At 40.9% G+C, this 23,016-nt stretch overlaps 1 protein-coding gene across 5 annotated transcripts in view; it reads left to right on the forward strand.

The window, feature by feature from the left end:
* Positions 1 to 23,016, forward strand: part of znf536 (zinc finger protein 536) — a 179,680-nt gene that overhangs the window by 124,140 nt on the left and 32,524 nt on the right. For 3 of the 5 annotated variants that reach the window (XM_084403854.1, XM_084403858.1, XM_084403855.1), the window contains exon 6: positions 850 to 2,556. In XM_084403854.1, the coding sequence (XP_084259980.1) occupies positions 850 to 2,556 (1,707 nt within the window). Of the gene's footprint in view, positions 1 to 849; positions 3,221 to 16,992; positions 17,093 to 23,016 lie in introns of those variants that run through there. The other 2 variants (XM_084403856.1, XM_084403857.1) reach the window with 2 other exon arrangements.

Here is a 23,016-nt window from a genome sequence, read left to right on the forward strand (position 1 = left end):
TTAATAAGAATTATTGTACATTTGCATGTGTTTCTAAACTGCCTGCATGCCTTCTTTTACAGTACATTTCATGCTGGTTAGCATTTTGTAATCCACAGTGTGAGGCTTCCTTATGAGGAATGCTCATGTGCACCACATATGGTGTGTTTATATCATTTAGACTATCTTCACTCTCAAATGAGGGCCTTTTATTTGGTGCATTTGGACTGAGGGGTCACAGTTGTCCTCCGGGGGGAATGAAAAGCTTCTGCTGGGCTTGATTTATCCTCACAATGATAAACTGCAAATAGAGAATGACCATAGAAAAAGCTCAACCACCAAGGTAGAGACTTGACAGCAGACAAGGCCAGAAGAGAGACAGACAGTGAGAGAGCGAGAGAGACAGCAGCAACCAGCAGCACCACAAGCCTGCAGTTCCCCATGTGAACAGAGATAACATCCAGACAGTTTTGTTGTCAGTTGAAAATATGATCTCTGTAGTGGACTGAAGGCACCATATGGTGATATGTTTTTTATGGTGCTGACGTGAGTGATGGCTCACTCCTAGGAGCTGGATTGAGCTGGATCGACCCGTATTGAAACTCCTCCCTCCTCTCAAAAAGGCTGATGGACTGTTTACTAAGTGATAAATGTGGTCGAACGCTGCAGAATGTGAGATTTAGAGAGGCTTGACGTAATCCCTGACATGATTCCTGTCAAATATTTACATGTTGTTTTTCATTTTGCTCTTCTTCTGACAGGTGGAACAAGCCCAGGGTTCCTGCTGAGCTTGTTGGCACCTATATTATTGTTGCTGTACTGACATCAGCTCCTGTCTGTCTTTGTTTCTTTCTATCACTCTCACTGTAGGTGAAAAGCCCTACAGGTGCCCTCATTGTGACTATGCAGGCACTCAGTCAGCTTCTCTGAAGTACCACCTGGAGCGCCATCACCGTGAGCGACAGAATGGAAGCGGCCCCTCAGCCAACCACCCTCCAATTTCTGAACACAAGGATGACCATGGCAAGAACAGCAGCGGCAGTGGGGTCTTTGCTCGTCCTGATGTCCTTCGCGGTGTGTTCAAAGGCATGATGCCCTCTGGTCTTGACTTCAGAGGGGGTCAAATGCTCCCACACCAGTGGGCTCCACCAGGAATGCTCTCACCCAGAGACAGAGACCGTGAAAGGGAACGTGATCGCCACGGACCGGGGCCTGAACCCACCACAGATAACATAAAGAGTCCTGAGGGACCAGCCTCTGCAGGGGACAGTCCTGCCAGCTTCTCCGACCTGGGCCGGGCCTACCAGAGTATGGTGGGAAATGGAGTCAACTTCCAGGGCTCCCTGCAGGCTTTCATGGACAGCTTTGTCCTTAACTCTATGAAGAAGGAGAAAGAGATGAGAGAGAGTCAGCTGCATGGCCAGCACTTTAGCCAGGAGAGCGCAGAGGCCAAGAACAAAAGAGCTAGTGAGGCCAATCAGGAAGAGAATCCCACCAATGATGTCAAACCAGCTGAGGGTGGCCGCTCCCAGTATGAGCCTCTGGATTTGTCTGTTAGACCTGAAGCGGGGTCCCTCCCTGGAGCCTCCATCACCATCCAGGACAATGTTGCCTGGCATGGCTGCCTCTTCTGCTCCTTCACAACTGCCTCTGTTGAGCTGATGGCCCTCCACCTCCAAGCCAACCACCTAGGTAAAGGCAAGTGTGGCCCAGGCAAAGATACTAAGGAGCATCTACTGGGAGAGCCTTCCCATGCTGGCAAATCTACTGGCTTGGCTCCTCTACCACCAGGCCTTCATCACCATGAGGGAGCCCTGTCCAGGGACAGAGAGACTGAGTCTGGGGATCTAAAGGGACAAGCAGGCTGGTCCAACCATCTGGAGCAGCCCCCGCATGGAGCCTCTATTGGAGCATTCTCCAGTGACTTCTACAAGCCCTTTGGTCCTGTGTATGATGGCTCTGCTAGAGGGCCTGTTGGATTCCTGGACCAGCAGCAAATTCAGCTGAATGATATGGGTGGTCAAGGCCCTCTGGACGACCTATCCGACAAGGCATCTTGCAGCGAGATAGAGGCTTCCGAGGAACATGGTGGCCAGTCTGAAGAAGATGAAGTGAGTCGTGATAAATCGTTGCCCAACCCCACTGCTACAGAGAGGCATATGCATTCAGATGACGAAGAGGAGCCCGGAGAAGAAGAGGAGATGGAGATGGGTGATCCTGAGGAGGAGGATCGTGGATCCATGCAAATGCTTCCTGAATCTCCATTGTCAGGGAAGGACATCCAAAGATGCAAGCTAAATATGGGCCCCCAAAGCTCTGGGCTTTCTCCTCCTCAGCCTTCCACCCCTGAAAGGCAGTGGCAGCAACAGCAGGCAAGCCTTGGTCTTCTCTCCGCGAGTGCTGGTCCTCCTGGCCTGGTAAAGCCTGATCAGGCCCACTTGGAGCATCAGATGAACATGCTATCTGTCCTGCGGGCCTACAGTTCAGAGAACCTTGCAGCCTTCAACGGAGGCCTTGGCAGTGGCTCCAATGGAGGCGGCAGCGGCACCAGCAGCATGAAAAGAAATGACCCCTCTGGTGAGTATGACAACATTAACCTCTTTTTTTGTGTCATAAATCAAAGAACAATGACTTTCAAAATGACTCACTGTTATACAGTACATACACACTCTCCGGCAAGTAAACACATGATATGCACTACATTATGAGCAGCACATCATCACTACAGAATCTACTATTTCTTATTTGTGAACCAATTACAAATTGGGACATTTGTTCAATGTTTCCCTCATTGGTCAGAAACGCACCAATACAGAAACTCTCTAAAGGAGCAAGATTTGCTTTTGAGTGATTTCAACCTTATTTCGGGGCAAGTTTAGAGACCATCAGGATGACAAAGTAACATATTAATCTTTATTATATTGTCATTTTACAAGAGCTCCAGTCCCACCCTCTCTCCTTCCCTCCTCTTTCTGGGAATAAGGGTGTCTGCTTTGAAGCAGACCAGGAGCTGATGGTCCCTGTGTCATCTCTAGCACACAGAACTTAACTATCTTAGCTTTCATAAAGGCCTCTCCCAAAAGCCCATTACTTTATAGCAGCCCGGGATCTATGGCCTTGTGAAAAATGATCTGTCAGCTTTCATGATTCTGCTAAGGTTACTGGTGCTCCTTGAGACTACTGTGGTTCACACTGCCCTTTCTGTAAATTTGGTGATAAAAAGAAAAAGAGAGTAACCATGAATAAAAAAAAGAGAGCAAATCTCCAAGAATTGAATTTGTAGTTTGGTTTGGGCAGCTGTCGTAGAAAGTAAGTGTGTGCCACAGACTTTAGACGTCTTTTTTAAGGGTATTTCTTACAGTTGAAAGATTGCTTTTGCTGAAGTAAAACAGTCAGGTAATAAAACGTGTCCTCCATTTTCTTTTTAATTTTAATATATTATTCATTAAGGAGACGCTAATTTTCAGTTGAGATAGACATTCGGTGCTTTACATTGGTGTTATTACTTGTACTCTGCAAACACAGAGGAGCATGGCAGACTTTTTTTTTTCTTTTTTTTTTTTGCTACCAGTAAAACAATCTTACTGCAAATAGCTGTAGGATTAATCAAGAGGGTAAACTAGTACTGCAAGTATTTTTTAAACAGACAGTACTGTTTTATTAAGCTGCTTCATTCTCACAAATCTTAATACTTATTGTTCCTTTAATTTGGAATGATCTAGCTGTTCATTTAAGACGGTTTATTTGTATTGTGCTTGATTAATAGCCACACATTTATCAACACTGAATTGGATGAAACAAAATTTGTATAGATGTCAGTATAAATCATTTTTTCAGCAGTAGTTATTTTATTTTAAGGCTGTATATGTATTAAGTATTATTATTTATGTATACATTTATTTATTTTTGTGCCATGACATTTGGATCTCTGTTTCACTGTAATATTAACCACAAGTGAGTCAACCACTGACACTCACGTCAGCTGAACTAGTCGACGATGTGAGTCAGTTATGTGGAGAAAAAAAAAAAAAAAAACTGTCTAAATATCTAGTCATAACCTTGGAAAAACAAGAAAAGTCAAAGAGATTAACAAATATTTGTGCAGCTGTTTAATCAAACATCACAGTGATAGTTTGAAGTATCAAAGTAAAATAAGACCATAGCGTTTAGTTTTTAGTTTTTGCATCATCTATCAAACAAGAGAATTATACTACATAAAGAGAAAAGTGAAGTCTCAAGACTGCCATGTGTGTTCACTTTCCTCCCTTCAAAATGGTTTACATTAACAATTAATGGTGCTTTTGACCTTTCAATTATGGAAAATATGTCTGTCATGGAGGAACCTGTTGCATTTTTAATATTTAGAGGAGGTCATTCACTTGGCTGAAAATGAATGCTAGTTTTTTGTCATTGCAGTGAATGTTTCGTATTGTAATATCCTTCTTTAATCAAAGACATTTGAAAAGTGCCCTTGTGACGTCCCTCTTCTCCTGCTTCTGTGAAGAGGGATTGACCTTTAGAGATAAGGCTTTGTCTGGAGAACAAAAGTTTTTTGTTTGGCATTTTTAAAGCATGACTCCATCAGTTTGTCGCTGGTGGATGCTGATGGGCAGCCGAGCGCCTCTGTATGCTGTGACAGTGTGTGGGCATGTTTGAGTAATACATACAGTAAAAGCATTGAATGACCATGAGGAGAACTCAACAGACAGTTTATTCATCCTTTTCTGAAGGGAATGTGTTAGTATTACTGCTGAACCTGTTCTGCGTGTGTGTGTGTGTGTGTGTGGTCTGGTTAACCCTACATTACCCTACATATCTGAAATCCTTGTCCTTGTGGGGACAATTGTTGGTCCCCATGAGGAAAAGCTTATAAATCATAATAAGTGATTTAAAAAAAAAAATTTTTTTTGGAAAATGTTAAAATGCAGAAAGTTTTCTGTGATTGGAAGGGTTAGGGTTAGGGGATAGAAAATACAGTTTGTACAGTATAATACAGGCACTCTACTAAAATGTTCTTTTGTTTTTTGTTGTTATGTATATAGATACTGACTCAAAGAGATATAACTGTACAACTGCACAAAGACTAAAGCACTAAAATTACAGTTTATTTTTCTGTTTGAACCCCAAATTGATCTTGGGTATTTTGTGCTTGGGTCTCTTGTACAAAATTGAGTGAAACACATTCTGCACGATTCCTTGGGGCTGGGCATAGATGAAGCAAAAATCCCTCTGAAAATTTAATTCAGGGCAAAATATGATTATCTGAAGTGGCTTGGCATTAGGTTTGTATGCAAATAATGCATAAATCATTAATATTTAGAAATCTCAGCTGAATACGACATGCCTTGACATCTGGGATGGAACGAGGGAGAGTCATTTTAAAGTGACACCCTCAATATTATTATACCGCTTTTATAAGACACACAAGCACATACAGTACACTCTTTTGCAAGTATCTTACATGCATAGTATTGTAGATTAACCCTTTCCCATGTATATAAACACAATGCACATTTTACTTCAATCACATTCACAACAAATACCTAAAATTACTTTTCTTTTTAATTTAAAGATTAAAAAAAAAAAAACTTTTTTTTTTTTTTTAATTGAAACTAGGAAGAAATCACACATTAGCATTAAGAGAGTTTATTTGCAGTTAATATAAAAAGCATTGCACATATTAATCATGAAGATATATCTGAGATTTAGCATCGAGTTCTATCAGACACCTCAGACTATTTGTAGTCTTGTGGATTAGCTTTGTATTGTTCACATTGCTTAATGGCCTTGTTCCATTGTGCAAGGCAGCCATTGTGTAAGTGTATCATATAATCAATACTAGGTCTGTTAGTGGCATATCTTCATCTATACATTGCACATGTCTCGAGCATTGTGTTCTTTGTCTGTCTTTCTTTTGCTCCTATTTGTCTTCCCCTTAATTTAACAACACATCATCACAAGCTACGTTTGTTATAATAACCTCACATCAGACCCGGTTATCTGCAGCACCTGTGCAATTTGTTGTTATAGCCAGAAGACAGTAAGAACGTAACCTTCAACATTTTTTTTAATGTTTGCTGGTGTGCTATAATAATCTAAACGTGTCACAGGAAAAAGTGCTTTAGTTTATTGTAAATCACCACTTGAAGCAAAGAAAAAGCGGAAGAATGAGAGAAATGAGATTATTAGTGTCCTTTCCATCTGCCGCCATCACTCTCTCCGAGCACTTCGCACACTCTCTGCCCTCGCCCCTTTTTGTTTTTGTTGTTGTTTTTATTGTCGTGGTTGTCGTAGCTTGCAGTGTAAACAGTTATCTTGATTCACCCGCCCTGTCTCCATTAGCCGTCATGAAAAATGGCCACATTTAGATTTCTCACAGGAGCAGTTTTGAGCGCACGCTCATGGAATGGAGCACAGTTACTCGGCCTGTCTAAAGTGTGTGAGATTTCATCTCTAACCCTGCTTAATAGTATGAAGTGTGTGTCTATGCGAGTGTCTGAGGCCCTAGACACTGCACAGGAGCACAGTTTTCAGATGTTTACCGCTAAGAGCTGTCCAGCCACCACCCACAATCCAGTTTTGCCACACAGACAAGAAATTCCTCAAGTGACAATTACGTAGTAGGCAGAGAAAGAGAGATGAGCAGAAAAAGAGGGAGAGAGGATGTATGTATAGAGAGATCAGACTTGAAGGACTGATGAAAGAGGGGGCTGCTCACCCCAACCATCCTAGTTCATAAGGCCATGACACCCCCTGGTGGAAAAGCAGTGAACCCTGTCCCCATTCACTCCAAACCACTCAGTGAGAATGACAGATGATTGGAGATGGAGAAAGATAGAAAGAAACAGAGAGGAATAGTGGCTGGGTGTATAAAGCGAGTGAATAACTCGCTGTAGAAAGACAGAATAGAGATGTATGCTTAGGAGGATTGGTTTATGTCTTTCCTTTTCTTCTTCTATGCAAATCCCTTTGGGTTTATCAGTTTACAATATGTCCTTCTTTAATATGTCACAGCAGACTTACTAACTCCGAACAGAAGAAAAAGCCTTTATAAACGATGCAGTTAAAGATGATGTGTGAATGTGGGAATTCCTGGTATTTTTACTCATTTCATTTTAGCGCCTGTCTGCTAGAGCCTGTGTGTGTGTGTGTGACTGTGTGTGTGTGTGTTAGCATGTATTTTGACCAGCAGACAGGAGTGGGTAGTTAAATGTAAATGGTGTTTAGTCACCAGTGGCCAATTATCACTGTCAAGAGGGTGTAGGATCAGATTCTCTCTTGGGCGGGTCTTGACCCTAGTCTGGTGTGGGTCAGAGAGAGTGCACTACTTCCTGTCTTCCTGTCAGCCTTAAGTTCATCTCTCTCCCTCGCTAACTTCTTCTAACTTTAAATGCCTCTCTGTCTCTCACTCTTTCTCTTGTTTTCAGTCCGTCTCTTTTCAGTGAGTGTGGTAATAAAGCACTCATGTGAGTGTGTGTTGTTCTCTGACCAGGTTCTATTATAATAATTAAAGACATATGGCTCCTGCAATGCGCACAGTGAACTAACAGATGTAAAGAAACAGACGCGACTTGTGACTTTTCCTTCATACCGAGGAACACGACGACACGTCCTCACATGCTTGCACAAACATCACACGTCCACGTAAGTAAAGCTTAGTTTGGAACAGACCTTTCTTGCTCATTGTAACATTCCTTTGCTCTTAATTCCTAGAAGATTTGCGTCACATTATATATCAAATACCATATACTGTAGCAGTGGTTGTCAATGGGTTCTGCTTCAGGACTTTCCACTGGACAAGTGACAACCAAAATTGTTACAAATTTACTGAATATTTAATGTTTAAAAAATATTTAAAATGTTTAATTATTTACTTACAATGATTATTGTAAGATAATAATAAACACACACACTGTAAAACATTTAATGAAATAATAGATCATAATGAGATCATCATAGATCTATATATAATTTTGTATGATTTAATTATAAAAATCATAAACAATAAAATAAATTGTATAAATATATATAGTTATCCACTGTCCATGACACACCAGTTGAGAACCATACAGTGTGTGTGATTATCAAATGTATTAAATATAATTGATAATACATACAAAATTATATGTATATATATATATATATATATGAAGAGTTCAGATGCAAAAGCCTCTAAGTGCCATCTGAAATTTTCTTCTAGAATGATCATTTTTATCAAGCTTGTATATTTAAGTTCAGTAATTTCACTTAAATGGAAATGAAAATGACCTATTAATTGTCATTTAAGTGAAATTACTGAACTTAAATATACAAGCTTGATGAAAATGATCATTCTAGAAGAAAATTTCAGATGGCACTTAGAGACTTTTGCATCTGAACTCTTCATATATATATATATATATATAGCCCCCAACCCATTCGGAACATACTTGTGACCCACCAATAGAGAACCCTGCCATACACTGTGCGATGTTTAAATTCGTGAATTTTTTATTTTTAGAAAAACAATTTACTCCACACACAAACGCACTACTGCATTCCACCTCAATGACATGCTCATTTACCACATAGTAATTACTACTAAGTAATTATTGCGGCCTCCTAATTTACGGACAACTAGAACTATTACAGACGCCTAGCGAGAACGAGAGGGAATATAACACAGAACAGACAAAACATCTCTTGATTTCCTTTTTTTCGCTTGCTGTTTGCCCCTGATTTTCATCTCCCTTTTGGTAAAAAGAGATCTCCACATTCAAAAAGCGGCGCAGGGATGAAACTTGGTAATTGCCAGTAATGCCGTCCTCATCAGGTGGCTAATTAACAGTAATATGGCTCGTGTTAGTCTGCTAGCATCCACGCAGCCCCTGCATTCGGGCGACCGCGGAGAGGCGGGAGAACCCGTCACACTCTGATGATGCATACGGCCCGAGGGTCAGCCGGTCCGTGTTTTATACACACATAATCCCTCCCCCGGGAACGCAGAGGTCCTCCGTAATCTTTATCTCCTCACCGTCAGAACCAGAGAACCTGCGACGAACCAGGATGGTACATATGCGACTGATTCGTAAAAGACTCAGAGACGAATCCTTCATCTCTGACAGATGACGTTTAACCTGTCTCCAGGTGTTTAAATGCTGTCAGCCTCCGAGCGCACTGTTGTGGTACATTTAAGAGCTGTCAAACAGTCTTATTACAGAGTAAAGGTAGACTCTTGACATGACACATCAGACTGTGTCTCTGAGCCTTGTCCCACGCTTCTCCATCTCAGAGCACACTGCCGGAGGGAAGCGCTCTCACAATGAAAGACTGCTCGCTCTCGTTCGCTCTCTCCTTGGAAGTCTCTGAGGCGACAGGCAGTGTTGGTGCATCTCCACTCTTTCCATTGTGCGGAGTGTGATGAAGGCTCGTCGGGTAAAGGCGAGGTGCTATTTCACATGTTCAATATTACCATTTTAACTTCAACCTAGGTGAATTAGCACCTTGTCACTCAGCAACGCAAATCCTGGTTTCAAAGAGCAATTAATTGTAAAAGCTGTTGTCAAGCCCACTGGATGGTACCTGTTGCTCTCCACCAGCAGCTGTGCAATCTCTAAAAATATTTTTCCCTGCGCTAATTTACTCTGATATCAACTTTGGCGGCGCTGAAAGCTTTTGAAAGGCCTAGCAATTTCGCTTTCTTTCAGTCCTGTCTCGTACCTTGCTGACGTACGGTACAGTAGGCTTCGTCGTTTCCAGCGGAGAGAAAAAGAGCAAGTGGTCGCTGAATAAAAGGATCGGGTTCCAGTATGACAACAAAGGCAGAGAAATATTCAATGCTAATGACAGCAAAACAATTATGCTATTCATAATATTAGACAGAAATAAATATCTTGTTAGAGGAAACCTTGGGAGAGGAAAATATGAAGTGTTCTCACTGGCGCAGTAATCACGGCATGCTTCCATTATTTTTATTCCCCCGTAGCCCACTATAGTTTGCATTTAATGACAGAAACCCTTAAGCTAATACTTAATAGATTTGCTCCTAGACCCAATGTTTTTTTTTTTTCCCCTCCTCATATATTTGATCTTATGTCTTTGTTTTTGTTTTGTTTAGTTTCTCAGACTTTGTTCAATTGGAGGTATTCCTCATAGCTGTGCTGCTTGCGTTCCCCAGGTGCCCTTAGATGTGACGATCTGCTCTCAGAGGGATTGTACCGGCAGAACAACACTTCCTCCCTGTGTAGGGGCGCACCTCACACACACAGTATAATGATCATGCTTACACACAGCGAATGACATGCACTCCAAACGTAATGAGAGAATATGCCCCGACTCCGGCTGGCAGGCGCAGGAGTTAAAAAAAGAAAAAAAAGCACAAGTATGTCAACTTTTATTTGCTCCTTTATTCCACATCAATGGCAAACGATGCGCTAAAGTTAATAAAACAAATACAGAAAACACAGTCTGGCTGAGGCAGAGGCAACAGGGGTGTGTTTTGAGAGGTCGTGTAGCAATTACAGACGAATCTGTCGGAATCGGCGTACTTCCATGTTCAAGCTGCTGCGCGAAAGAAGAGCCGGTCCAATAAGCCACATTTGATTTAGACTTCAAATAAACAGGGTGGAAGCAAAGTTCCTGCAAATAGAAAGAGTGGAGGAGCGACATAAAAGAAAAGCATTGCATGAGAAATAAGCCCACATTATACCATTAGCTGTTAAAAAATGCACTTAATTCCTCTGTAGAGATGGAAATAAATCGCACGAGCTCGAGCATTGTTCCATGCAAATCCCATCGAATGGATTTAAGATGGCGTATTGTTTATTAGGGAAATATGGGGGGAGGTAGGAGAGCTGCTGTTCTAATTGCAGTAATTTAATCAGGATTAGAAAGGTTACCTGGATGAGGCAGTACCGCAAGGACACCGCTGCATACGGAAAGTAAAAATGCCGATTTTGTGGTGTTGATGTTGTCTTTTACGTTAGCGAATTTACGCCGGAGTTTGCGCTGGCACTCTTCTGTGGATAAATAAACAGTATGTTCTATTGTTTCCCTTCCTCCCCCCTCGTCTCTCTCTCTCTCTCTCTCTCTCTCTCTCTCTCTCTCTCTCTCTCTGTGTGTGTGTTACTCTCTCTCTCCCAAGCCTTGCTAAATAGGAAGCAAAGAGAATCCATTTTAATCAGATTAATAACTTGGTTGATCACATATAACCTAATTTTCATTCAGTGCTGCCCTTGTCCGCTGAGTCATATACGGAATGACCTTTGTGTCGCAACAGCGGCCATAAAGCACAGTAAGTGCCATTGTGCTATCAAAAAAGTTGAAGTGCTTTACATCACCACAAAAATTTCATGTGTCATTTTTTCTACAAACGCGATGCCCCTTCCACAAAAGGCCACCTTCCAATTGAGGGCCATTAGGTCGGGACTCGAGTTTCCTAGGGCCTGGGAGATGGGAACAACTTTCCTCCTGCATTCACAGTAATATGAATCGTCCTTTTAAAACAGATATGGTTACATATTAGTTTTGAAAGGTACAGTAACTGCCTCAGCTTTAGCTGTCTGCAACAGTAGGCCTTTTGTGTCCGTAAGAACTCAATAAGTGGCCTGTGATCCCATTTTAGCTCTCTCTCGCACACTATAACACACTGCCTGCACGGAGAATATTGCGATTCAAGCGTATTTGAGGCTGAATGATGGCTGATGACAGTTACGAGGCGAAGTCTGAAATCAAGCTCACCTTTTGCCTGCTTCTGTTTGTTCTCGAGTGGTGTTTCTGTTACTTTCAGAAGTTATTTTCTATTCCTTCATCAAGATAAATCTCAGCCTTGATTTACTGGTATGATTAGCAGTTTCAAAGGAAATCTGCTGAGATTTAATTATACAGAGAAAGAAAAAAATGGAGAGAGAGAGAGCGAGAAAGTCACGGACACACACACACACACACACATGCATAGGCTTTCAGTCACACAGCTCCACGCACACAAACAGGAAATATGAATGAAATATTTATGAAGTGGGCTAACGACTGCATGCACCCATATGTTTCAGCCTAACAGCAGTTTACAGGCAGTTCTAATGTGATGAGTTTCCACTGAAGCAAAGAACACTGATTTACAAATTATATAGAAAACAAAGAAGAAAGACAATGATAATAATTATTCATATTAATACATTTTATTAAACATTTTGCTCCAGCAGTTTTGAAAACAATTCTTGCATTTATCCGTGATAACCGCCATTATTCTTTCCTTTGATTAGTGAACGAAATTTCCTCCATTTATGTAACAAGTTCTTTGTTTCTTTGCACTTCCTTTTGAAAAACTTGTTTTGTTGTTTAATTATCAGTTCTGGAGTTGCACACTACTAGAGGATGAATTCTCGGCATGATTCATTGGGCGGCAATTCTTGTAAAATCAGGCCTAGCGTGCCTGTTTCCAGAAAATGTAAGAACTTTATGGGTTATAGGTTTTATGAAAGCCAGCATGCAAAAAAAAGGAGGAGGAGGAGGAGGGAGGGGTGGATTAATCTGAGGATTAACACCATACTTTAAGATAAATCTTTTTTTAATATGAAACCTCATCCCCACTTATTCCGGCCAATCATTCTTTTTGTGCACTTTAGATTATATACTGTGTATTTCTTCTGCACTAAGTTTAAGAACACAGCTTTTTTTTTTTTTTACAATCTCCACTCCACAAATGCATTCTTCATGCTGTAAAACTCAGAACAATGGATGAGCACATAGCTGTGCACATTAATGCTTCTGTAAATGAAAAGACAGAGAGAGAGAGAACAGATAAGTGGAGCTTGGCTGCCCCCTCCTCCCATCCATGCCATCCCTCTATCTATGTATCCTTCCCCCCCATGGAAAAAATAATGGATAAAAAAACAAAACAATAAAAAGCTAACCAAATCTCTGCTCCTCATCGTTAAATCCTCGTTGATCAGAATGCGCCAGACCCAAACCGACAAACATCATAGTCTGTCTCCAGTCCCTAATTGACTGCACAAGGATTGGTCACACTTTTTAAGTAGCGTTTCGTAATGGATTTCCATGTTGGTTGCGCTTTTAACTGGCGCTGCAAATGGAAGGCAAAATGTCTCTTTATTATCAAAAACAACAGTCCTTTTTCTCTCCTCCCTCTCCTTTTTTTTGTATATTTGTATTTTCCTCCCTGTTTGTATTTTTTTTTTTTTTTTTTTTGCAAGGTCAACCCCAGCTGACAGTTGACAAACGATCTCAAGATGGCCACATCATCTGTCCTGTAATTTTTTGGGGGAGAAAACGATAAGATGAATGCCATGTATCATGTTTTTTTTTCTTTTTTTCTCCCTCTCTTTCCCTCACTCGATTTTACGCTCAAATGTCTTATCGGCTTACGAAAAGGACTGGTAAGCAGGTGAAACAGCGATTTTGTTCATGCTTGAAAGTTGTCGCCGCTCTCGCACAGGCCCGAGACCAGTTCAAATCTCTCCGATCTGGACTTATCCTGTTTCTGCATCTTGGCACGGTGCAGGGATTCAGTATTATAGACAAGCTGGTCATCAGATGGGAGTTGGGTTTATTTCTGTGTCTCTTTCCTCTCTCCCCCCCCCCTCTCCGTTCTCCCTCCCCTCTCGCTGGCGTCTCATCCAAGTTATGTCTCATTTTTTTCTACTGGACAGCTCCGACAGAATGCCCGAGAACTCGATGTCCTTGAGAACAGAACAACTTTTCAGTATAATACTTTGATTGATTTTTTCCCCCCCGTTGTTGTTGTTCTCCTGCTTTTCTCTGACCGTCTTCTTCATTTTTCTCTTCCCGAGATCATTATTCGTATTTATGCCAAATCGTTAGGGAGGAGGGGAGGGGGGAGGGGGTTGAGAGGCTTCAACTTCAACAATGACGGCCACTTTGACAAAACACAGAGTATGTTTTTAATTACCTGGATTTTTTTAATGTTGTTGTCATCTCACAGAATATACTGCTCTTGTTCTGATGTTCCTATTAAGTTCTCATTTGAATGCCTGCTCTCTGCAGGAAGTCCAACACCCCTCCCCTCCCCACCCCACATCACTTCCAGCAGCCCTCCAGTGTTCACCATTTCTAGTTTTTCATTATGCCTAATTGCATTAAGAGACATATCATAGAGGAGCGAGAGAGAGGTAGAGACGAGGTGTCATCGCTTTCTAAAACACAATTAGGTAACACCTCATCAGGGGCTCTGCCTGCCTGCGGTTGACAGGTGCGTGAACGTTAGCGGCAGCGGCGTTGGTGGTGCGCGGTCACTGTGCGTGCTTGACAACTGCTCTTCAAACGCATGACAGGTGCTTTTCTGAGAGCCCGATCGGCGGCGCAATCGATACTCGATGAGGTTTTAGAAGGGGGTCTTTAACGCTAATGAAGCTGTTTCATGTGTGTCTTCCCTCTCTGTTTACTTCAACTTCTTCATCTGACAAAATGAAACGGATGCTCGTTAATTTGAGAAACAACATTCAGCAACTTTTATCAAAACCGGGAGAACAGCTGAGATGCTGGGAAGCAGTGGTGCAGAAGTTTTGGTGGGTTTTAGTTGTTTCCACCTTGTTCTTTTCATTTCTTTTTTTGTAGAAGAAAAATAATGTACTGCAGGAGCACAGATTGTCAATGTGAATGTGTTTTTATTTCATCTAAAACATGACGATGATGATGACCCGAATGATGATGATGATGATTAATGAGAGTGATGGCAATGATTACACACATACAGGAAGAGTGTTCAGCCATCTGCCTGATTAAAAACTCATATTTATCATAGTATCCTCTCACACAGCCTGGACTGAAACAGATGAAGCAAATAAAAAGACGATGGGTGGTAAAAAAATAAAATAAATGCGCAACATGATCATGTTTGAATTGACACCTTAAGAAGAATTATGTGCGGGGTTCATTATTAAGGTATCCAGCCTTATGCGGCATATTTGCTCTGTGTTTTGCTCTGAATGCACTATTGGATATTGCACCTTAGAGCTGACACGCGGAGACAAAGCCTAGAGAAGAAAAGTAATGATCACATATAAATATCAATATGAAAGTAAGAGTCAGTGCTAAAGAAGACGTATAGCTATTGATGTTTGAATAACGGTAGTGTCAGGCAATGAAGAAGAGAGAGGTGGTAAATAAGCAGCGAAAATATAATGCATTCGTTTTTCAGAAGGACAAAAAAAAGAGACAGAAACGGTTAATCGAAAACACTCCAGAGGCATAAGAATCAAGCTGAGGCCGAGATAAAAACATAACCGCTTTCTATGCCTTGTGAACAAAACCATAAATAAATATATAATCAGTTAGTATTATGCAGGTTTGCTCTGAGAGGCATTATCTGTCTGGCGTTGCCTTCTCAAGTAAAAGAACATTTGACAGTTCAAGTCCCTGATGAAAAAAAGGAGAGAGAAAGTTATGACTTCAAAAGTGTTTACTCACCATGTTTTTTAATTTGTCTGGGCATATGCAGTTTATTTGCATTTCAAATACGCATATTTGAAGCAGGTGGTTTAAATGCCAAGATGCGAATTGATGACAATCACCTCTACCATAAGCGTCAAGGGAGCTGTACTCGTGGCTGACATTAAAACTAAACGAACAGCAGCTAAACAAACACATCGAAATAGAACTCTGTTACCAGCCGCCCTGGCGCACGAAGCCTCCCCCCGCTCGCATCCTCTCCACCCGCACTTGTATTTTAATATTCATGTACATTTAAATATCAGCGGCGTATATAGTGGTGTGCTTGAGCGGAATCGAACCAAGGAGAGCGAGAGAGAGAGAGAGAGAGAGAGAGAGTACCTCACATTTGGGTGCACATAAATCTATTCATCCGTGAACGGCGTCAAATGCCCCCCTCCCCCCTTATTGGCCGTCGGTTCCATCGCTTCCATATTCATTTTTGTAATTTACAGCAAATCCAATAGCTGTCAATCACAAATTAAAAACTCCAAATTTACAACGGGGAGGAAACAGCTGCTTCTACATTTACAGCAAGACCACTCTAAAATATTAAAGACATGTCACCCAGCTCTGTGCAGCCCTACATCTGCGGCCATCTGTTTTCTATTAAAACATTACACCAAAAAGCGCTGCTATTTCCATGCTTTTAGTTCAGCACAGGAAAACGAGACTGACAGTGTAAAACCTCCTGACGTGCTTAGCTTTTATCAACAGCCCTTTCAAAAGTGTCAGAATAAAAGGCTTTGAGTGGCACCCAATGTATTTGGACAAGTCACAGACGGAGCGGAGGTCACATTTTAAGGGCCTAGCTGACTGCGAACAATGCCGGGATATCTTAAACAAGTCGATCTGCTGCTTTTCTTGTCGTTTTCTCACTTGCTTGGCCCTTCCTCCTGTGAAGCAAAGAGCAGGTGTTGAAAAGAAATAAGTTAAACCGAGCGATTCGATGACATTTGAGGCATCGCCGTTTGCGGCGAGAGAGCGAGAAGGAGAGCTTTTGAAAAGCGACGCTGAAATATTCTGTTACGGCGGAGTGGAGAAGAATTACGGTCAGTGTCAAAGGTAAACAATTACAACATTCTGAGTCACTTTTTGGAGTCGGGGCAAGAGAAGATCATTGCTCCCTCTCTAATAGGTAATTTCCTTTGTCTTCAGAGCTGTATTTCACATGTTTCCTTCCATGGGGTGGTCCCCTAAAAAAAAAAAAAAGAGAATGACAGAAAGAAAAGAAAGAAAGAAAGGAACGTGTGTTTGGCGCATGCATCAGAATTTCAGATGAGACGTTTTGTTCGCCATCTAGAACTGCCAACACAGAACAGTTTGTTGGTGGTATGTGGAAAGAAAGCCTGTTTGGCAGACAAAAAAGGGAAACTTTTCCATAAACTTCAGGAGTGCATGCAGAATGTTATTGTCTGAAGGAAATAACATGAAAGGACATTTCATTTCAGATCGAATTCACAATGATATCTGCCGTTCAAGTTGTTAGTATATCCGTGTTCTCCCTACGACAGAGATACTGTGATTAACAAGCTTGCTGTTTTTTTTTCTCTCACCCACCATTTAAAGGAAAAAACCCAGAGCTCCCGCTGTTCCGAGCGACATCTCTCCCCTCGTCGTCGTCTCTTCCTTCCTCTCCTCCTCTTGTCGTCTATGGCAGGAGTCACAGGTGTGTGACAATAATTACACATACACTCAGAAAAATAATGTCATTTCTCTCCATTTAATAAGTTAGCAGTAAAATGCAGAGGGGGAGCGCACAGGGAGAGCAGGCTTAAATCTTATCTGATACCCGGGCCCCTAACTCAATCATATGGCTCTTAAGAACAGGACACGGGCAGCTGGGGCTCACTAATATGCATGCAATATGTGTGTAAAACGATACGCTTTAATTTTGAGCCCACTTTAAGAAGCAACAAAATCTGTTTATACGTGAGACATTTAAAAAGACGGAGGAAAAAAAATAAAGCTATTTAACTCCCTCGTTCCCGCCAAGCTGTGACATCTGTTTAGTCTTTTCTTCATCCCTCTGCTCTGAACGCTCAATCCCAGGAAGACGGAGTTTTTAAAAACCCACTTTTCCTGCCTGCTGTTTATGCTAAAACTCAGCGCTTTGAATCTGCGGAAACACAAGTTAAGAAAATGATGATTGCACGTGTTTATCTCTTTTCCTTTTTTTAGATGAACTTTGCTACTTTCGGATTTCAGTTTTTACTCGCAGGCCATCAGAAAGACTGTCGGTATACTGTAATTGTGAATTAAGGCCAATGACGATAAATAGAACAATACCTTAGGTTTTAATGATAATTCTAATTGTATGAGAAAAGGGAAGACCACACCACCACTATATCAATAATGACAGAATCATTATTTCCACCCGATGAATGATAAAAACGCCAATTGACGGCCAATAAGAATCCCCCTGACTTTGAAGAGCTCAAGCATTTCAAGTTGTTGACGCTTATATAGTTATCATTATAGTTATCATTCTTGGTGTGAACAGGCTTTTATGGTTAATTTTTCCAGCAGATGTGTCCAATATGATTTTTTTTTAAACATGTTGCATGCTTTGTTTTTAGCAAGACTTTTCAGTAAATAAACAGCGGTTGCCTGTCTTTATTCGAAGCAGTGATGTCTAATGTACAAGAGTCACGGGGCTGGGAATGGGTTGGTATTGTCTATTAGATTAACTATTATTCTAACCTAAAAGAAAAGTACAGAATCTAGTTTTAAAAACATCAAATTGGCCCAGTTTATTTTTACCTTGTGAGGTTTTGACCTTCTCTACTTAATTAAAATCAAACAACAATGTCATATATCAAATCCAACTCAGCGCATGCTTATATAAACATAACTTTATTTTGAGTTGGTGTGGATGCTAATATAGTTATCATTATAGTTATTATTCTTGGTGTGAATGGGCCTTTTTGCTTGTTTTTTTCCAGATGATGTGTCCGATATGATATTTTCTCCCATATACAATTTGAATTGATTTAACACACTTGGTATTTAGCAAGACTTTTCAGCGAATAAACAGCGGTTTCCTCCCTTTATTCGAAGAAACGCTGTCTAATGTACAAGCGTCAAGAGGCTGGTAATTGGTTGGATGAGGCTGTTGGTGTGTATGCGTACATATATGTCGCCACTGGGCTCTCCCAGAAAGCAGGAAGTGTGAGGGAGAAGTGGGGCCTTTGGGGGGGAGGAATACAGGGGGAGGAGGAGGAGAAGAAGAGAGAGAGAGGAAGGGGGTTAAACATCAAAAAGCCTCTGACACATGCTGCCGCTGGCCCTGACCACTCCACAGATGCTTTTGTTCATTGCCTCTCTCTCTCTCTGTCTGTCTCTCTCAGTTCCCCCTCACTCTCATTCATTCCCTGTGTCTTTGGTGATACGCGCCGAGTACAGATATCAAAGTCGCACTGTCTGTTAAGACTTCAAACTGGGGGCCCCGTCCGTCAACCCCAATCATATCTGTGCCCCGCTCGCAAACTGGAGTGGAATATTTGATCTGTCCTCTTCAGGAGGATCAACAATCAGAAGTGAGGGGGTGGGTTGTTAAGACTCGGACGTTTGGGGAGGGGGGTGAAACCGGCCCACTTCACTGCACTTCAGTCGGACTACAAAGAGTTGAGCCACAGACGCTAAAGGGATAAAGAGATATTTGCTCTTCAGGATCTTGCGCCGTTGCGTTTTACCAGCGTTTGACATCTGCTGTGAGACCGGCGCTCAGGAGATAGAGGCCGTTACTGTACGTGCCATTTACAGAGTTCTTTTTGTAGTTGTTTTGGTTTGCTTGTACTTTAAGAATCCGCAGTGCAGCTTATAATGGCATCTGATGGCATTATCTCAGGCCTGTCCATCTGTCCATCCAGTTATGAGTATTAATAATCCCAGACATGTGTCACATAGTATACTTAGTTCTTAAATCCCTTGTCTGTGAGATCAGACTGCATAATTACCTATCCCATTAGAGTGGGAGACTCTAGCCCCTGCATACTCACACTGACCCGGCCCAGGCAGGAACAGCTGGAGCAACTATAAAAGAAATGGTTCACTTAAATGTGACATTTGTGTCATCATTTATGTCCTTCTTAACCTGTTTGACTTGCTTTCTTCTGTGGAACAGATTTTTATTGTACAGCTGCAACAAAAGTCATTGTATGTACAATAAAACGCTGAGACATTCTTTAAAACATCATCTTCAGAAGAAAGAATGTCATACAAGAGTAAACAATGACAGAATTTTCTTTTTTGAGTCCTTTGAAAATAGTCTATGTGTGTGTTTCAAAGAGACTATCAATGAAACTTGACATGTCTCAGATTATATGACAAAATCCTTTGACATGTGCCATTATCCTTGAGAGCAATGCCAGCCTGTGATTGGCTCTCTGTCCATCAGCAGAGATGTTCCAGCTTCCTGCACGTGCGGGGGGGTTCAGTTCCTGCCCTTCCGTGCAGTGCTGCAGAGGGCACAGAGTGTGTACTAGGGACAAGCCCATCCACACTAACTCTTTTTCCATTCCTAATCACCCCATTTAAAGCCAGAGGTCAGAGGCCCTTCTGACTCACACATACGCACCTGCTGTAATCAGCCCAATATCCCTTAAGAGTGCCTGTCTTTACCCACCTGTGGTTGTGTGTATGTGTATGTGTATGTGTATGTGGGTTTTTAGACTGGCGATCCCGTATTAGCATGTGTGTGGAATGGCCTCTTGGTATCAGTAATTGGTGTAGATAAACTATTGTCTAATAGATCAACTATTACCCTAACATAGCACTATAAGAACATTATCTAGTTTTAAAAAACTCAAAAGTCAGTTTTATTTTGGCCTAGTTTATTTTTGCCGTGTGAGGTTTTGACCTTCTCTTCTTAATACAGCAATTAAATCATACAAATATATGGCATATTTTGGCATATTATTTAGCATTTATATTCATACCATTGTGGTAAAAACATTTTTTAAATGATTTTACTGACTAAAAACAACAATTTTGTCTCATTTTTGGTTAAATAATATGGAACTCTGTTAAATCTATGGCATAGTTTTCCTGTTGATTTATATTTTATTGTAATTTAGTTTTTGTTTATTCAGTATTTCTCCTAGAAAAATTGAAACACAAATAAGGATTGAACAGGGATGATTTTAAAAGGTATAATAGGATTTTTAATTGGTAATAGTTTTTTAATGCAAACAGAAAATAAAACAGCTCATATTATAATTAATTTGACCTCCTAAAGGCTGAACACCAACACTTTCTAAAAGTTAAGCACATCCTTTAAACGACCTTTATAATATTGTCCCATCACTGTGTAAAGTGTTGATCTGATAATCTTTCCAACTTGGGACGGCAGTGGACGACAGTATGATTATACAGTATGATTCCTATCACAAGTCCAATCTGTGTACTGAAAACAAAGTCTCTGATGAGCATCTATTTACTGTATATATATATATCACTATATAGGCTTTGATCATGCACAGTGGGCAACTAATTAACAGTGGGATATAGACACATGCAAACACCATCACAGAAGGAGAGAGAGATAGAGAGGTGGACACATAGAAGAGAGAATGAGAGGAAATGTGCAGGTCATATCGTACTTTTTGGCTGCAATATATAGAGCGCAAAAAAGGAAAAAAGCAGGACCAGTTATCTTCCGATTTTTCCCCAAGTCCTGTGACGCGGCTAAGTGAGCCTCAACTGACCAGAAATGATTTGCCTCTGTCTGTTAAACACGTAATGGAGTCATTTAACTAGTCAAATTAGAAGCTGCAGAGATGCCGCATGCTTCATTACTGGGTTCCAATGGGCACCATTTTACATTTACGTCAGGAATGATTTCAGGGCAAATTAATGTTTTTATTGTCTTACACAAATACACCCCCCCAAGTCATAAAAGAGCAGCTCCCCCTACAGGTCACTCAACATAACTGTGTGGAACGTGCAGAGGACAGTGTGAACTTCAAGATAACTTCTCGGGTGCGTTTGATATTCTTTTAATCAGCTTAATAGTTCACGTAGATGTAAGTTTGAACACTTTAAGAATTCTATATAAAGCATTAATTGAGTAACGTAATGGAAAGCCAGTGTGCAGAGACGTAGTTTGATGTGGGGGACAGAGCTCTGGACCTCGTTAGAGGATTTGGACATTTGTGATTACAGACGAGACCCAGGCCTACTCGGCCCTGCCCCACAGTGTTGTTTGATGCGTGTGGAGTCCTGTTCAATATTTGTCTTCCTGTGTATGGAGGCAGGGTGGTGGGTGTTACCACAGAGTCATTTGTCCAGTACTGACACAATGTTTAAAATGGCTTTTGCGAGATTTTTTTTTTCTTTCCCTTTTTGATTATTTCTGACGTGTTATTTTGGGTATGGTTTTGCTATGGACTTTATATAATGAATACAAACATACCCAGACTGTTTATCTTCATCAAGAACAAAGCAGTTTTGTATATCCAGAACTAGTTTCATTTTTCATAGCGTGTGCAGGTTGAGTAATAGTTTTCCTTCATCCATGTCGCAATGCTGAAAAAGCCGTAATGGAATTGTAATAAAACGTCTTTTTTCTTCTTCTATCCGACTCACTTGATTGCCATCTCACTCCTCCTTTCTGTCCGTCCATCTCCAGCCATCAGAGCAATTAGATATTGACACACGTAGCGCAGTGTGATTGACACGCATAGCAAAGGCTCTTTGTGGAGAAATAGAGGCTGGTAGAGAGAGAAAAGAAAAGACAGAGAGTGCCCCTCCTCACAACCCCTGTTGTGCTTGACACTCTGTCGATATGGTTTCACCCAAACACCGTCTTTGATCCGCTCTCTAGGCTGGCAGACTTTGAGGTAAAGTGCTGCTGTTTGCTCTGTGATACACAGCTATACGCTAGTGTCATTTCTGCTGCGCTTGTGTGTGCGTGGAGACCCACAAACAGCCACGTCGCTCCCAGTGCTGCCGGAGTGTGATAACCCCACCATGAACCTTTCTTTCCATCACTCCACTTTATAAGCTCTAACATTCACTCCTTACACTCTTGCGTTTGCTCTTAAGATCTCTGCTACAAAGCTAACATGAGAGGATGATGTCCAGCATCTGATCATAGACCTTATGTCAGCTACCACTGCATTTATTGACTCACAATAAATGACTAGCTCTGGTCTGAGAGCTTACAGAATATTAATATTATATTATGTCTTGTGTTATAATTATAATTGTAATAATTGCTGTTCTTACTGTATCACAATTATACAAAGGGTAAAAATGATTCAATATCCATTGTGACATATATGATGGATATTGTTTATTCATTTAGTTTCTTTAATTATTTAGTTCTTAATTTAGTTTGCATTTAAATTAGGGTGAGAATTAATTTAGTATAAATGTAATCTATAAACACAGCATGCATGTAGCAATATCAGAATTATTGTTTAAGCGCTTTCATTATACAAAATGAAAGTTTTATTTATACGCCCTGAAAGTTTTATTTATTTATTTATTTATTTAGCTATTTCTCTTAACTTTAATTTCACTAAATATTATATGAGCCATTTTATTTATCTTTTCTAGTCATTTTATGTAAGGGTTATATTTTATGTT

Source organism: Rutilus rutilus, assembly GCF_951802725.1.
Source record: "Rutilus rutilus genome assembly, chromosome: 3".
In the NCBI taxonomy this organism is placed as follows: Eukaryota; Metazoa; Chordata; class Actinopteri; order Cypriniformes; family Leuciscidae; genus Rutilus; species Rutilus rutilus.